The 17,247-nt window shown below is 41.7% G+C and overlaps 1 protein-coding gene and 1 long non-coding RNA gene across 6 annotated transcripts in view; one reads left to right on the top strand and one right to left on the bottom strand.

The window, feature by feature from the left end:
* Positions 1–17,247, bottom strand: part of TNIK (TRAF2 and NCK interacting kinase) — a 365,077-nt gene that overhangs the window by 15,151 nt on the left and 332,679 nt on the right. For all 5 annotated transcript variants that reach the window (XM_073232094.1, XM_073232090.1, XM_073232091.1 and 2 more), the window contains 6 exons: positions 14,394–14,523; positions 9,202–9,366; positions 6,834–6,945; positions 5,860–6,030; positions 4,032–4,175; positions 1,457–1,591 (listed from right to left, as the gene is read on the bottom strand). In XM_073232094.1, the coding sequence (XP_073088195.1) occupies positions 1,457–1,591; positions 4,032–4,175; positions 5,860–6,030; positions 6,834–6,945; positions 9,202–9,366; positions 14,394–14,523 (857 nt within the window). The remainder of the gene's footprint in view (positions 1–1,456; positions 1,592–4,031; positions 4,176–5,859; positions 6,031–6,833; positions 6,946–9,201; positions 9,367–14,393; positions 14,524–17,247) is intronic.
* On the top strand, positions 12,149–16,016 carry LOC140848460 (uncharacterized). The gene is made up of 3 exons (XR_012129385.1): positions 12,149–12,418; positions 13,608–13,837; positions 15,657–16,016. It is a non-coding gene; the product is annotated as an uncharacterized lncRNA (long non-coding RNA).

Below are 17,247 nucleotides of genomic sequence, written 5' to 3'. Positions count from 1 at the left end.
TAATTCTGGGTCTATTACACAGAAGCTATTTATTTAATTATAATTCAGAAGCTTTGGTTAAGGACCTTCTCATTTCCTGGGTACTGAACTACCGCGTTGGTATGTCTGCTTGTGAGTCTTTCTTCATTCACTATCCTGGGGGTTCCGTGAGTCCCTTCGAGTTTCAAGGCCTTGGCTCTTGTGTTCTTTCTTTGATACTTTCCTTCCCTTCTATTTCTTGTTTCTGTTTATTTAACTCATGTTACTTAGATTTTTGAACACTTGGATGGATCCTTTTATTTTCTTACTTTTTCCCTCCTTTTATTTTTTTTCTTTCTTTTATGTGGTTCTACTTTCTAGGAGATTTCTCATCTTTATCTTCCAACACATCTATTACAGATTTCATTCCTGCCAGTGTATTTTAATTTACAAGATTTTTTCTTGGGCTCTGCATGACCTGTTCTACCCCTTTTTTAAAAAAAAAGCCCCTATTTTTCTCTTATGAAAGTAGTTTTTCTGATCTCTCTGAAGCTACTATGGTTTCTTTTTTTATTTCCTTACACTCCTCAAATCCTTGTTTCCTCTAATACCCGCTTCCTTTCTGGGTAAGTTTCCTTCCTATTAGTGGATTTCCCCATCTGGTATAGGTAGGCTTATCACTTGCTGGGATTCACTTTAAGGAGGTTAGACTGTAAGCTTTTCTCATGGCACTTCAAATGTTAGGACCTGAACATCTTTTCTTTCTGGCCAATTAGTTCCTCCAAAGACAGCTCTTTCAGTCTCTTGCTTGGGAGTATATAAGCATGGCTACCAACATTTTGGGAACCAAACAGGGTGTGTGTGTGTGTGTGTGTGCCCTCACACCTCAGTATTCCCCATCATCAGACGGGCTTTGCCAACTGCTCACCTGCCATTGCAGTGGGGGAGGCTGGCTTCTTGACAGATTCTGGGGGACTTGCTGCTCATCAGCTTCCCAACAATCCTCCTATTTTCAGCTCCACCTTAGCCTCCACCTCACATATACCTGGGGCTTCAAGTCCTGGGCCTTTCTGGATTCTGCTAAGTGATTGATTTTGATGATGTTCCTCACTACAGACTCAGAATTCAGCATTTCCTGCTTGGCTAGGTTTGCTCCAGCTATTCTTCAATGTCACTGACATCTCTTGTTTGCTGGTTCTCTTCTCCTGTACCCTTTTCCCTTGTGGGCTTATGGCATTTTTATTCCTTCATTGTCATTTTAATGGGTCTTTAGGAGGGAGTGGATATAAATGTTTAAACTGGAGCCTAGGACTTTATTCTGAATGCACTCTCTGAACTTCATCCATCTGTCTTTTTGGAAATAAGGCAAGTATACTTAAGGTCCCCACAATGTAGTAAACTGGGCATGAATGTGTCATCAATATCAAATAGAAAAAGCTAAATGAAGCTTAACTGAATAATTCAGACTGTGCAAACAATTCCATGTCTTGAGACTTACCAACTTTGTAATGTATACAGCCTTCCAGGTCCCCAACAGTGATCCAGCCTTGTTTCTTTTCTACTTCGGGGTCATTGTGTAGTATTCTGTTTCTTAACCATGAGAGATAGTAAACTCGTAGCTTATTCTTCTTTCCTGTTGAAGTAACAGAGTTTTAATTTTAAGCCCCTGTGACAGCTTTTTCTCTCAGTCCTTCCCCATCTCCATTTTATTTTGTACATTTATTTTTATTTACAATTGTGTGTGTGTGTGAGGGCATAATAACCAGTATGCCCAGCATCATCAAATTGTTGTCTTTCCCAGGACTTATGATTAAAAACTTCCAAGTATTTTGGACAAATAATCATTTTATAATTTGTCTTTACTTTCGAGTGGTTTCTTATTTGAGCAAGCTGCTCTTATTCTCTCTTCTCAATGCAAAGAGCAGGGTCAAGATCTGAATCTATAACAGAATGGTTGATTTTAAGTTCCAGAACATTCTAGATCTACTTACATGAAGGAGTGGCAACAATTTGACATTTTGGTATACTTGTGTGTGACTGTTCTTCCCTCATCTTACACCTAACAGCGTATGTTAATGGAGAGCCTCATATTTGCTGCCTCTACTACTTAAAGACAGTAGCCAGTAGTATTATCTAACAACAACATCTTTTATAATAAGGGGACAAGAGAAACAAGTTCAATGAAGGCATCTGGGCTCAGAAAATAACCCTGGACATGTTTATGGTTCTGAGATTACTGAAAGGAACACCAAACAAACAAAAAAAAGGTTCTTGGAGAAAATCTTACAAGTATTCTTTGGTCAAGTGATCCTGGACTAAAGAATTCTTAATATGATAAGAAAACCTCTTTAAAATATTGAGGAGGCACAAGGAGCAAAATTTAATATATTCTATGAGATTATCTGAGTATTGGCTAAAAAATCTGCCCCTTGGGGTAGCTCTGTCTAAGTGATCAAAAACTTAGGCCTTTGGGTTACATTTTTCAGGTACTTATTTTCCTTTGCTATCTCTTAGGCATCAAAAGATGTTTTATATTTCACAGATGTGTTAGCCACCAAAAGAGAATCCACTCAAGCATTGCATAGTGAATTTGACAGGAGGGTGCATGCATAACTTAAATTGGGAATCACTGTGCAGTTACTCTACTTTGTGTAACCAACAGCCTAGAATATGCATCAATCCCAATAGCTTGGACAGGTAGGAAGGGCAGTGCTTCCCCTTTCTAGACCAACACAGATCCAAGGACAGGTCAAGGATCATTTGGTCCTATTTTCGTTTTCTTCTTTCTCCATCTATGCTTCATGATAAGAGGAAACAGTTACCCATTTAAGAATGGGGTTGTATCACTTACAACATAATGAAACCTGAATGTGACTTTTGTGGTATCATTTCCATGTTTGGTGCCTGAGTGGTAGATCTATGATTATAAATTTGATTTGGTAGTATAACAATCAAGAAAGCAATTAACCAGAACAAAGGACCACACTGAATTAAACTCAACTGATAATACAAGAAGAATTTACTTGGTTAACCCTTATTTGGGGAGAATTTAGAAAGGAAACTGAGCATTCAGTGGAAAGGTAAAAGAACTAGGAAACCGTAGCATCAAGTGAAGGCATTTTTTTCAAAGTAAGTATAGCCGAAGAGTAAAACTTTATTCAAGGCCAACCCATAAGCCCTGTGTTGTTTCTGCGAAGCAATGGCTGAGAGTAGAACCGTAGTTCTCCAACGTGGCTGCACAATGGAAACACCTTGGGTACTATGAAAACTATTGATGCCTAGGGCCCACTCCCAGGGATTCTGGCCCACTGGTCTGGGATGCATCCTGGAGTTTTCACATCTCCTCAGGTGGTTCCAGTGTACAGTGGAATAGTTACTTTCATACAAGATGAGATGGTAGGGGAAAAGAGGATGTTATTTATTAAACTCCTCAAACACCATCAGAAAAAAAAATATTTCAATAAATGCAAACTCTCTCAGGTTACAATTTTAACTTGTCAGTAATTAGGCCCTCACTTTTGTTTCCATCTTTTTTTTAGTTCTTTTTGGGAACCAGAAAACTACAGCATATAGCAGTAATAATTCCTGTATCCAAATCTCTCTGCAGACTCAAGCACCCAATGGGCCAGCTGCACTTGCTAAACCATTAGTGGGCTATAAGCTAGAGCAATTCTTGAGAGAAGAGAGGCCAGAGAAGTTTCTCCTTACAAAGTGTCCCAGTTCCAGAAGCACACATTTTGATATGCTCCATCTGAGAGTAGACAGAAATGACCAGAGCAAAGACACCTTCAAAAAATCCTTGCTGAGTTCTGGCAGAAGTTAAAGGCCTGCAAGTATATGGACTTTGTGGGATGTCTGCACTTCATGCAGAAGTGACAGACTTCCCTTTCCCTTTGGAGGCCAGAATCTCCAGTTACAAAATGTGGACGTTCTCAGTCTGGCCACTTGGCTATAATATATTGTGTTGCCTGTCAGGTGGGAAGGGCAGACAGAGCTTACTGGGTTTTTTTCCCAGAAGGGAGGGGATCACCTCTTCCCCCTGTGCAGACCTGGAGGACTCAGTCAGAACATACCTGATATTGTCACAAGGACATTCAGACCTTCTAGCACATCCATCTGCTGAAATCGCCTCCGGTTGATCAGATTATAGACTTTGCCTTGCCCACTTCGGTCCAAGAGCATCAGGCCATTTTCAGTTCCCACCAGGAGGTTCACACCTGCAAATTTAAGAAAAAGCACCCAAGACTGATTTTTTGGACTTCAATCTTCTGTATCTGGGATCCCTGTAAAAGCTAAGAAGCTGTGCCTTGTACATATAAACTAATGGGTGAGCAGGTTCTAGAGTAGGAAGCAGAGAAGCAGAAGCACTGTACTCACTAGATCACTACCCCTCCAGTCATTAAGTTAGTTTCTTTTTATGAAGTGGTAGCAGCGCTCATTACATCTCGCCATTTACTACCTAGCAGAGAGCTCTTCTCAAGAGGAGCCGTATGCGCAACTGTGATTCCTTTATTCCTCTCCTGAACACCCATCCCTTTCTTGGCTCTCTCTGTAAGTCCCACCTTGAAACTTCCAGAAGGTTCACTCCACCCCTAGTCATGCAGTGATTTCTAGCCTACCCACCTTCCACACACAACAGTGCCCCATTTCCATATCCCACAGGAAGAAAAGCCCTTCCTCCTCCTCACACCAAGCTTAAGTAGGTCCCATTCCCTTAAGGTTCTGCTGTTAGGTAAATGATAAACCAAATAAAAGTGTTAATAGCCTGAGGGTCACAGAGATATTGACTGCAAGGGACCTCTCAGGGATCTAAAGCTAGTCCAGCCCACCCTCCATGCAATAATCTATTATAAAAGCTCTAGGAGGTAAATGGTCTTGTCTGGACAGCTACAATTCTAAAAATTCATCACTATTATCCCCACTGGATCCCTGCCCCTCCTGCCACCACACACACACACACACACACACTAAGAGGCCCTTGTGTAACAGACTTATTCATGAATAGGTAACTCTCTAACTTTTCTTGCTGGGTGAATGTCTATCTTCTGAGTGACATGAATGTCTGCTCTTTCATCCACATATTTTTTATATTAACCACGGCTATCTTATTGTCTTCTGCCTCTTCTCCAGAGGACAGAGCCTCACTCCCCTCCACATCCCCATGAAATGATTTCCAGGTACCAGGCTCTTCCCTGTGAACATCTCACATGTTTTTGCCCTCATAAAACTGTAGTGTTGCAAACGAAGCCTAGTATTGTAGATGGGAACAGATGGACCGTGTCCTTCTTTGATCTGTACATGATGTTTATGGTAACACAGACCATGACTTTGATAGAATCTTATCACAACTATACACAGTGTGAAGTCAGCTAAAACCTGCAGATGTGTTTCACAGGACCTGCAGGCTGACGTTCTGAGCTAAAAAGGAAGGCTCATCACTGGTCCTCCTTTTCAAGTTTTATCTTGCTACTACTAGCCATATGGCTTTCAGCAGTTCACTAAAATATGCTGGGCTGGTTTTTCAGCTACAAAATGTTGGTAATGCTTTTACTCCCCTTCCAGGATGTTGTATGGATCACAGAGAAAGAATGTGTAGCACATGACACAGTGCTGGTCAAAGAGTTAGCTGTGTATTAGGCAGTAGCTAGTTCGGTTGTTGACTTTAGCCCATTGCTGTTATGTGCCAAGGCTGTTCTGACTCTGATCTTGGAGTCCCAGGTTATAGGTCATCAGTTCTTTCTATAATGTAGGAAAAGTTCTCTTGATCTCTCCTGAGGCCAAGACAGTCCCAAGCCAGGTCTCTAACACCATGAATCAACCACTGCTCTTCTGATGTAAGCTCCACAGGCTTTTAAGGATTGAGGGCCAATTTCTTAATGAGTGGTAAAAAGCACCACTTACCCCACAGAGCCGCACAAAGTATTTCTGAGTTGAATCGTTTCTTGTATTTTCTGATTTCTGGTGTGTCACTATGAGGCCGAATGTTGGTTGGGTTTACATTTACCACTGAAATCTTTCTTGCTTCGTTGAGTTTGGCCTGTTCTTGCCTAAGAAGTTCGCTAGTGAATAGAGCTTTGAGAAAAAGAAGCAGAGAAGTCAGTGACATTTTAAACAATAACCAGAGGAGATACAGGCTTCAAAACACTATGATATCTTGTTTAGTGTGCATGATAGCAAGAGCAAAGAAACTCTGAAACTATGCACATTTTATATGTATTTTTAAGAAGAATACAGTATAAGTCATTCATTGAAGCAGTATTTTATCCATTAGTAAAACAGGCACATAGACATTACTAAGGTAGTTTAGAGCATTGACATTCATCTCACAAAATTAAATACACCATCTCCATCTACTATAACAAACATATGCAGGAAAGATTTGTTTCCTGAAATCCCACATTATCAATTGACAGATTGGCCTAAGCTGATTCTGTGATTAGTGAGTTGCAGAAGTCTAGAAAGCAAGACTCTTCTTTAAATTAGCCAGTCCTTTGCAGTGGGGAGCACACTCCTGGAATTCCACACAGTTAACACGCACTTATTACACAGCCACTGCGCGCATTGCATTGTACCTAGGAATTGCTTTTGAGAAATGGGCGGTAAGTTTGGAGATCTCTGAGGAACAGCTTTTCCTAGGGCCCCTGGATAACTCTGGGTTCCTACCAGAGGCAAAGTAGAAGAGATGAAAAAAAAATGGAGAAAGAAATGTGTTTTAGGAATCCTACAAAAACAACAATTAAAAAAAAAATCTTCCCTTTAAGACAGGGCCTGAGCAGAAAATGACTTAATTACTGAACAAATGATTAATTTATTCATGAGGACATATCAGAAAGGCAACCAAGCTGTTGTGCAAACACTGGGGCCGTCTACCTTACCCGCAGCTGACGATTCTTCATCCTCTTCATCTTCATCAGTGGGAGATGTCTGGTATACTCTGGGGTCCACAAAGGGGGTGAAGGAGGCTTTAGTGCTGCTCCCCATGCCATACTAATCAGTAAGCAAAAAGATTAAGAATACCAGATAAACTAATATGCAGGAACAGACAATTTAACAATGCTTTGGCTTGAAATGATTACAGATGCTCCCATCTATCTAGCTGTTCACAATCTGTCCCCGTAGTCAAAGTACGTGCCTCTCTCTGCAGCTTCTCCTGGTATAGTTATTCACTAGCCATTGTGCCTATGCAGGGTTTCATTAATCATCAGACTGTAAGAGTTGCAATAAGCAAATTACATTTTGGACTGCACGTGGCATGTTACTATCTGGTAAAATGACTCTAGTGGCAGGGCTTATCCCTTCTGTGAAGTAAAAACAAACTCGTATTGACCAATGGTCTTAAGAAAAGCTTACACAATTGGAAATAAACCAGGTAATCATGTCCACACAGTAGCAGTTCCTCCTGAATACACAGGCAACTACAGGCTCCCTCTTGTGGGCCTTGAGTGCTTTCCACATTGGCCTGGTGATAAGGTTGATACTGGCTCAAGAAGACTTAGACAATCTTTAATTCAGGGACAGTTGCATCTAGGCATTGAAGATTTTTCCTTCCATGATAATTTCTTTACAAGGATACTTATGTTTACATACGTATTTGGGGACTTCATGAAGATGACAGGTTTGCAGGCTATACACCTTGAGGGCTTATTTAAAAAACAAATCTCAAGGGCTTAGACAGTGCCAAGAAGACATGGATTGAGAACCAAAGTAAGGAAGAGCATACTTAGATATCACGGCTTCCTGTCATGACATCCATACTTGAGTTTTGCCAAAGGAGCTGCAATAAGCATTTCCCCATTTTGTCTGTCATCTCCATTCCTTCTACTAAACTCAAGTCCTTTAAATATCCCAAACAGAACTGCATTCAATATAAGAAGCACCTCTTTTCCTTTTTTATTTTTTTATTTTGGTATCATTAATCTACAATTACATGAGGAACATTATGCTCACTAGCCTCCCCCCATTACCAAGTCCCCCCCACAAACTCCATTACAGTCACTGTCCATCAGCGTAGTAAGATTCTTTTACTTTTTTTTGGATAAGTATCTCTGTTTTTAGTTTTTATCTTTATTTTTAGGTTTTTATTTAAAAGCAAACCTGACATTCCAAGACCCCTAATACATGTACAGAGAAAACCACAAAGATACAATCTGACTTAATTTATGATTTTCGCTCCACTTTATGAAATCAAAACCATTTCATCCTTCCCAAGGTAGGTAGGGCTCCTCCTTCCCAAGAGAGTGCCTTCACATACATTCTCTCCTTTGATATTTAGAAGAAATCTGTGAAGGAGGTGGGGCAGGTACTCATATGCCCACTTAGAGCTGGAGCAGCAGCAGAAATGGAAGCAGAGTCCAATCCCACGGCTCCTCCCTGGCACCGACAGATGTGCTCAGGCAGAGAAGGCCTGCCCACACTGCATGAGGCTGTAATAGGATGCCGTGCTCCCCAATATACTGACTGCTGCGTTCTTTTCTTTGGGATAAACAAAGCTCACCTATTCTGTACCTTTGGAATCCGAAGGGTGCACCATTAAAAAGGTAGTGTGTGGACATCAAAAACAACAGTGCATATGCTTCATCGGCACTTTAAGGGGCTACGTGTGATCCACAGGACTGTTCATGAAACACAACCACACGCCAGGAGCTCACCCGACCGGCTGAGCTCAGCAGTGGGTCTGTGAGTCCTGCCTAGTGGGCTGCGTTCACGTGGGCTTTTTCCAGGACTGTTTGTACATGGGAACAATAATATCCCATTTCTCCCTTTCTCACATGGTTTGGATTTTAGGAAGATGAACACTTTGGGCACCTATTTGTTGATTTTTATTTTAAATAAACAGTTTCAACCCCATTTTATTTATGTCAAGCTTAGTCTGACTAAGTTAACATAAATATGAACATTAACTGTTGGCCTTGGAATCTCATAAGCTGAAGTTTCTATCCCTGGCCGGGAGACAGGAAGTCCCAGTTCTGGTCTTAGCTCTGTCACAAACCAGCTGTGTGCTTGGGCAGTCACTTAACCTCTCTGAGCCTCAGTATTCTCTATATAAATAGGCTTTGGCCCAGATGATAGATGAGAACTTTTCATTGTCCTGTTTTTGTGATTTCCTCCATTTGAATACTTGCTATATAGTAGCTATATAGTAGAAACCAACAAATACATTTCAAAGCCTCATCTTGCAGAGAGAGCAGGGTTGTGAGCCCCTGAAGGAGGACAGAGCTGTCATGGCTGTTGCCCAGCACCTACTTCAGTCCCAGAGTCCACCTCCTGGGGATGGGTGGAGACGCGCCCCAGGCCCTCGGTCGGGGTCCCAACTGGGGAGTGGCTCTGCTGCACCAGGTCTGGGAGATTGATGTGGCCGGCGAAGCCATTGCTGTCACTGTGGCCAGATCGCTTCTTCTCTCCAGACGTCTGAGGGGACACAACATATGGGGGGCATTAGAGAGGGAGGGCAAAGGCCATAGGAGGATGTCACCGCTCACACAACAGGTGCAGTGGTTGCCAAATCGACTCCCTGTGGGGTGAAAGCTAATACTCAAATTTCTGTTTTACCTAAGAAAATAAAAAAGAGGTTAGGCTTTGCTGATATTTAGCATATGGACAGACCATGGGGCCTTTTGCTCTTGTGTGATGGGCAGTCAGGGGCCACATAAGATTTGGGGGTTCCCTGATGAAAAAGAGGAATGTCGGCGGTGGGGGGCTGAGCATGGCCTGAACTTGCAAGTTCCCTTCTGCAGCGTCTGCGGGGGGCCTGTGTGTGCACACCAGTTAGCTGGATTTACAGATCATGTTACCCACATTACAGGTGACAATGACAGAGACACACAAAACAGATACATGGCCCAAAATATGGCTGAGAAGAGGCAGTGGGAAGAGATAATACTACTAATCCATGTGCAGTGTGATCCGAGAAATGCAGAGATGATACCTACCCAACTCGTGGGGCTCTCTGTCAGGGGTGAGGTCAAAACAATGATTAACTACTCAGATCTGACAGGAGTTACAAAAAAAAAACAGACGGAAATGATCTATAGGTCACATGAAAGTACGGAATTACATCCACTATCACTAATGCTGAATGTTTCATAAGCAACTATGGTGCCTTGTGATAGTACCCAGTAAAGAAACAAAGTCATCAGCAAAGCATTTGAAATAATGTTTATAGCATCCCTTTAATGTTCTTTAAAGGCATTTTTTTATATATGTATGTATATATAATTAATACATTAGTGCAGGACAAATGCATGATTATAAATAAACACACTCTAAAATTTTTACTGATAGGGTTGCATGACCTAATGAGCTTGGGAACCACTGCTCTGGAAAGCAAAGCTTCCTCCTGAAACTCCCAGGGAAGAAATAACAGGTTAAAAGATAACTCTGCTCCCAAAAGCCAGTGCTTACGTTACAGACCTGGCTAGCACTGTGCTTTCTGATTTTACATTTAGGAGACTAGCTCACTGAGTTTTCTTAGCGCAGACCTAATTTAAGTAATGATTCCCTTCTTTGCCCTTTTCTTTCATTCATTCATTCATTTACCCAACATTTCTGAGTGCCTACGATGTGTGCACCATTTTGCTGAGCATGGGATAATCAGTCAGGAACACACAGACATACTCCCTGAATTCTTTGGGGCTGGCTGCCATGGGCAAGGGTTCCTACCTTTCTTTGACTACCTCACCAGCCTGGCTTCTCTCGTCCACAGCCTGGTTTGAGATTACAGCTCTGTACCTGCTTCTGGCTGGAAGTGAGAGGTGGTACTTTTTTGGGGGGAGATGGAACAGACTCCCAAGTTCCTGAAGGGGTGTATCTAATTAATGTTACCATGGAGCCTGAGAAATCACTGGAAAGCCGTAGTTCCTTCTATGTCTCCTGGCAACATGTCCTGGAGAGGGGCATTTGCTGGGTCCGTTTTGTCACAGTGCTTGTCTGCAGCATGTCCTAGTGCCTGTTCTCAGAGCTGAACACTTTGTCTTCTAAATGACATTTTGGAGTTCAGTCCTAATGTATCTTATTGTCTCCTATTTTATGTGTCCTGGGCAGCTTCTCCTACCTTCTAACTTCTGTTCAAATGCTGAAAAGCTTTTTAACATTTTGTGCCCAACTTCCCAGTTGCATAAATCACACATCGTCTCTCTTAGAGTTTTGCCCTCTTCCCCCTGGATCAGCAGCATTCTGCCTCAGGCCAACAACTGATGCAGGCACCCTGATTCTAAAGCCCCAAAGAGGTTAATGAGAGGAAATGGCTCAGACAGTGAGAAGCTTGAAGGAATCCAGTAATGACCCCTGAATCTTCCCACTTTGGAGTCACTGACTTTGTGTTCATTCAACCAGCACCTTCTTAGAATTAAATACCTCTATGTGTCACCCTGCTGGTAACACAAAGGTCGTGGACAACAGCCCTGCCCTCTCGGTCCTCATTAACAGAGTTCCAACAATCTCTGTAGTCTTCATGCCCTCACCATTCCCAGGGGGGTGGACCCTAAGATGTTCTGAGTACTAACATATGCCTGGGACCATGCCAAACACTTTATGTATGGTAGTCCTCACAATAATGCCATTGGTTAACTTCAATTATCCCCATTTTACAGATGGAAAAACTGCCATGCAAACAATTCAATTAACTTGCCCCAAGTGACACAGGCTGCAGGTGGTGAAATCAGAGTTTGAACCGAGGCTGTCTGGTGGCGGAGTCAGGTGTTCTGGGTGGGTGCTGTACTAGGTGGCTCTGCTCTCGGTTGATTGGAACTGGGTGGACATCTGAGCCAAGCAGGATGCGAATCCCACTGGAGTTTAACTTGAGAGTTAAAGTTGGGCTTGAGAGATAGTGGTCAGTTCCTGCTGGGCAACTGGCCTGGGATATGGTGACTCTATTGCAATTGGGTGACAGGGGGAGGTAAGGGGTCGTGCATGCATAGGGGGAGCAAACTGGTCTGTGGAGAGAGAGAGAACAAAGGAGAAATGTGGAGGAAAGAGAAATGAGGTCAAGGAGAGAGCCCAAGATAGGCCTATGAAAAGCTGCCTGAGCTCTTGGTTACTTTTTAGTTTCTGGTTCTAGCCCAGCAAAGGGTCCCAACTCACTTTCTGCCTTTGGATTCCTTCTATGAAATACCTCTGAATCTTTATTCCTTTGTCTCTGATACCTACCCCACCTTTTTCTTCCTCAGCTGTTCTAAGTGGGTTCTGGACCCAATTACATGTAACCAAAAGAGCCTTCATTATGACACGCTGGTGCTCTGGAGTAGAGGCAGATCCTGGAGAGACACCAGCAGGCTGATAAGAAGTGTCTACAGACGGAGGCCGTGGAGTCCCGGGAGAGGCTCCAAGGAGAAAGGGCAGGCTGAGCCAGGCCCATAGGTTCTGCTGGAGGAAGAATGGCCAGTGGGCATGTGGCAAATGGAGAACAGCTCTTCTGGCAGGTGGACAAAGTGGCAGATGACAGCTGGAGTGGTGTGTTCTTGAAGTAAGTAAAGAAAGGTCCTGTCGGACTGTAGGTCAGAGAAAGGCAGAACCACGGGGGCAGGGCATGCACTACAGGGGCAAATGCGTGCATCTGGCAAGACTGGGTGTGAACCAGCATGTTCCTACAGAGCCATCCAGTCCACTCCCATGGGAGTGTTGAGTGAACTCTCCTTGATGTTCATCTTGCATCCTATATTAAGTTCTATTATGAGTTTTTATTTCATTTTATTTTTATTTTGTCAGGGCCATACTTTAATTTGCATGTAGCTCTTTAATACATAAACTTTTAGTGAATTTCAACTCAAGGTTTGTTATTTTAAAAGCCCACACTTGAGAAAGGTAGAATTTAGAAGTTGAGAAATAAAAGTATTTGGGGGCCCTCAATAGATCAAACTCATAAGATGCTTGTGAATGCACTTTCAAAGTAATTCTGTGGTCACAGAACGCTGGAGAGTTTTAAACAGCATGGAGCCATTAGGATGTGGCTGGCAACTGAAAGGAAAAATGTGGCTCATATAGGTATTGACTATGTCATAATGACTTGAGCAAATTTTAAGCCAAGAAATTAGAGTTCTTTTACTTGGGAGACAGAGAGTAACTCACTCCAGAACATTTCCCCTCTGTTTTCCCAAGTGGCAAGCTACAGTGATAGAAGCCCTTTACACTCCCATTGAAGGTGCCTATTCACTACACTGGAGATTTACATCCCAGCACTACAGAAAGTCAGAGTCAGCAACCAGGTCCATTTCTGGGTTCAGGCTTACTCAAAAGCACTTTTTAAAGCCCAGTTGAAAGATCTGGCAAGGCCATATAATGAAATTCTAGCAAGTTGCTTTGTGAACTATGCTTCCAGTTATATATAGCCTGACTGCCAATGATCACTCCAAAGACCTTATTCACCTCAAAACTTCAGGTCCTTCCTTTCTTACAAGAGTGAGATGCCCTCTGCTTTTCTGAAGCAAAACCTGCTAATTAGGGTTTCCCAATCTGTCCTGGCCGAAGAAGGAGAATGACAAGTGAAATGCGTATGCTTAAACAGAAGAGAGGAGAGTGATAACAAGCAAAAAGAGATATCAATTCCATGGAGAGAGTGAAATGAAGTAAATCAGTTAACATATTTTGAATACTTATGTGTATTAACTCTGTCCTCACAATCATCTTTTAAGTCTATTATTTATGAAATTTTATAGATGATAAAATGGGTGTAGGGAGACATCAAGTAACTTGTCCAAATGTCACTGGCTATTACAAGACCTGCTGTCAAGCTTGCCTGGTGGTGATGAAGCAAAGAAGAGAAGACGGATTGCATTTGTCAAGGCCTGGGCTCAGACCCAGTGAGGAAGGACCACATGCTGGAGGGACATGTGGACGGGAGCATGTGCCCTGTTCCCACCTCCCCAAATGAAATGATGTTCTAAAGGTAAAATAACACCAAAATTGCCCAAAGTGCTAGGATGCATTTTACAGTAAATCCATATATTTCTTTGTTTTTTCATGAAAACAGATCATGGCCTTTTAAAATGTTAATTTAACTTGGTAAGATGATATCACCATTTCTTGGGACTACTAAGCATTTTCTACAGAAAATCCACAAGGATAAAACCCCTGTGGGTGGATAACGTATAACAAGGCCACTGATGCTACTCAGAGAGACCTTCATTTCTCTTTTCCTGTTGTAGGAAACATCTGGGTTTGCCAGTTTTACATCCTCTGGCTCAAATTCTTTATTTCAATTTGTATAGTTTCTACTTAGGAATCTGGACCAATGTAATTAAGTCACACTGCAAAAGCTTATAAGGATACGGGAAAGAAAGTGATGGGCAATTAAAATCACTCAACCATTTAGAAGCACAGGTTCCCCCTCCAACCCCCTCCTTCCCTATGCTTAAAATACATGCCACAAGCACTCTGTGACAGCTCATAGAAAACCCATTTTAGAAATGCACTTCCTCTACACAGTTTTGACACCAACTCACCTCTCTTATCATCAAGGTTCCTTCTCTTGAAATACTGCTGCTGAAAGTGTCCACGTGAGTGGGCTCCAGCCCGCGTGTGCCAACCATTCCTACACTGTACTGCTCTGTGCTCCCCGGAGCTCCTGTAGGTCTGAGACAGGAAGGAACAATATTCACAGCAATGGACATTTAGAGAATATGTGTTACCTGTCCAGGCTCATTTCTGACATTGTGGCAAAACATATATAAAATTTACCATTTTAACCATTTTTAAGTGTACAGTTCAGTGGCCTTTAGCACATCCCATATTCATTTTTAATTTTGCACTGACGTGGACTTGTAATCCACTTCTGCAGTGTCCCCTCTCACCCGAATCTCCTCTCCACCCAGCAGCCAGAATGAGCAAGCTCCCTGCTCTCCAAGGAAAAATGCTGAAGCTGATGTCAGCCAGCCAGGCTCTGCAGACTCACCAAGCTCTCCCTAGCCCTGGAAAGCTCTCTACCCCCTGGGTCTTGGCTGGTTCCCTCTCAGGCATGGTTTTACCTGAAACGATATTTTCCCTGGGAAACCTTCTCTTACCACCCTATGTCTTACCCCAGCCCCACTTCTTTCTTGTCACCTTTTCCCATTAGTTCTCATCACAACTTGTAACTCTCTATCTTTCTGAGTCTCTTTTAACTTTCCCTCCTTGCTATTAGAACACACGCGTGTAGGGTAGTCCTTGCTCCTTTGCTCATCACTGTGTGCCCAGATAGAGCATGGCACAGAGCACACAAAAAAGAATCATTTGATAAATGGGTTTTACACTATTTATAGAGAAGAACTATCAATTAAGGGCATTCTGGTTTACTACATCCATCAACCAGGCTGTTTAACTCAAACAGAGATTAGCACTGTCTTAAATCTCTGTAATGACCCTACAGTGTTGTATATTTACTTCCAGTCTGTTTCTTGCTTTTGTGTTTAAGATATAATGGGAAGGTATCAGGACCCTGATGTACGCCCTGAGAGCAGAGACTGCTGTTTCCTGTGTGTCCTGTGGCCTGGACCACAGCATCAGGGACACTGAGAACTGGGCGGGGGATGCGGCTCACCCACAGGACTCTAGTTCCTGTGCTGTACTTCTTGTCGTCTTACTTCAGCAGCTGCCTCTGTTAGAGTGCGTGTTTTTGTTTTTGTTTTTAAGATAGGAAATGTATCAAGCCTTGTTTCTCTCATTAGGTGTATTAACTATATCTTTTACCATTTTGTTCTTTTATTTTAATTGTTTCTCATATATTTAAGACACATCTCTGGTCTCTTGGAGCCTATCAGAGTTCAAAGACCTGATGAAATAAATAACCAATTCAAGAAACATGACAGATTTATGACATCTCTGGGACAGAGAAGATCCTATGTCAAAGGTTTTTTTTAAATCTAAAGTGAAGAGATGAGAAGATGAGAGGGTGAGTCCAGACCAAAAAAAATATATACAGCAAGATACTTTGAAATTGCTAAATTGGAGCAGAGTGGTTGAATGAGTATCTAAAGATTAGTTAGAACTTACATGTTTGGGAAGAAATTGCAAAGAAACATTTTTAGTATTTCATTCCCAGAAAGGAGTTATTAATGAGTGGTCCAGAGACATGGAAAAAGGAATTGCTGCAGTGAATTCAATGCATATTGCTAGACCAGCAAATCAGAATAGTTTTCAAAATTATGATTACTTCACTCATTTATTTGACATTTTATTTTACGTTGTCTGCATTTTTTAAAAAAGTGGCCTTAAAGTCTTGTTTGGCACCAAGGTGGTCTGAAACAAATAGATCAGTAAATGAAGCCTTTATCAAGAGCCAAAGGCCACTAAGAAGGGAGTCACCTTTCCTCTTTGCTCAGGCATTCTTTCCCACTGTTGGGGGCCAGACTGACAGTGGCCCCACCAAATTGACACTGTATAATGACATTCACTGGTGGCCATTAGAGAGTCCCTGGGAGTGCAAAGATCAAAGATATCTTGAGCCACTTATTTTTTTACTCTGCTGATGTTCTGATTCTATCAAAACATTTTAATCAGAAATATGTTAATACAGATGTCTTTTCATAAAAAAATATTTTCTAGAGCTAATTCCATTAGCATAATTCCTTCATTAATTTCCACATACCCCGTTACTCTTCTCCAACTTTTCAGTTTTCATTACTATTATATTAAAATTATGATCACTTGTTCTAATCCCCTTCTACATAAATTTTACAGCAAAAATTTGATAAACCAATAAATTTTTTTGTCTGTGTCATGTCTCAAAGGCATCTATGGTCACTACAACTACCAAGTCCAATTTGTTGGGACCAGTATTAAAGGTGTAAATTTTAGTAAGAAGATCTGATTCATCTGTCAGTTTTTAGTCAATAGCAACACTTTTACAGTATGTAGTGTTTGCTACAGTTGTTTTTACCTCTAGCTGAATATTACTGAGATGATTTTTTTTCAGGGCTCAATTTTATACTGTCAATTTTATGAGCCAGAACTGCTTCAACCAGGATACATTTTCATGATGAACAGTTTGGCCTGTTTTGAGTTTATTTTAAAAAATATTTCTACTAGTAATTTTCCTCATAGACTGAATAAAAGATAATTATCTGCATTTCTTCCTTAGTCAATTTTCTTCTAAAATGGCAAACAATTCCTCTTAGGTAGTTTCAGGTTGTTCTGTTGTGTAGGGTGGGTCTGTTGTATTATGAATCGTCTGTACCTATTTGCTCATTTTGTGTACCGTGTAGTAATTGCTCACACTATTAATTTTACTGTTACCATGTAGCCTGACATAAGGTAATGTCTTTTTTGACTACAGAAAATTCCCACAAATTTCTCCCTATTCCAAATCACCTCTTTACACAT

Source organism: Manis javanica, chromosome 3 (genome assembly GCF_040802235.1).
Source record: "Manis javanica isolate MJ-LG chromosome 3, MJ_LKY, whole genome shotgun sequence".
Taxonomy (NCBI): Eukaryota; Metazoa; Chordata; class Mammalia; order Pholidota; family Manidae; genus Manis; species Manis javanica.
The sequence above is the reverse complement of the archived record's forward strand: the minus strand, read 5'-3'. Positions and strand labels throughout refer to the sequence as shown.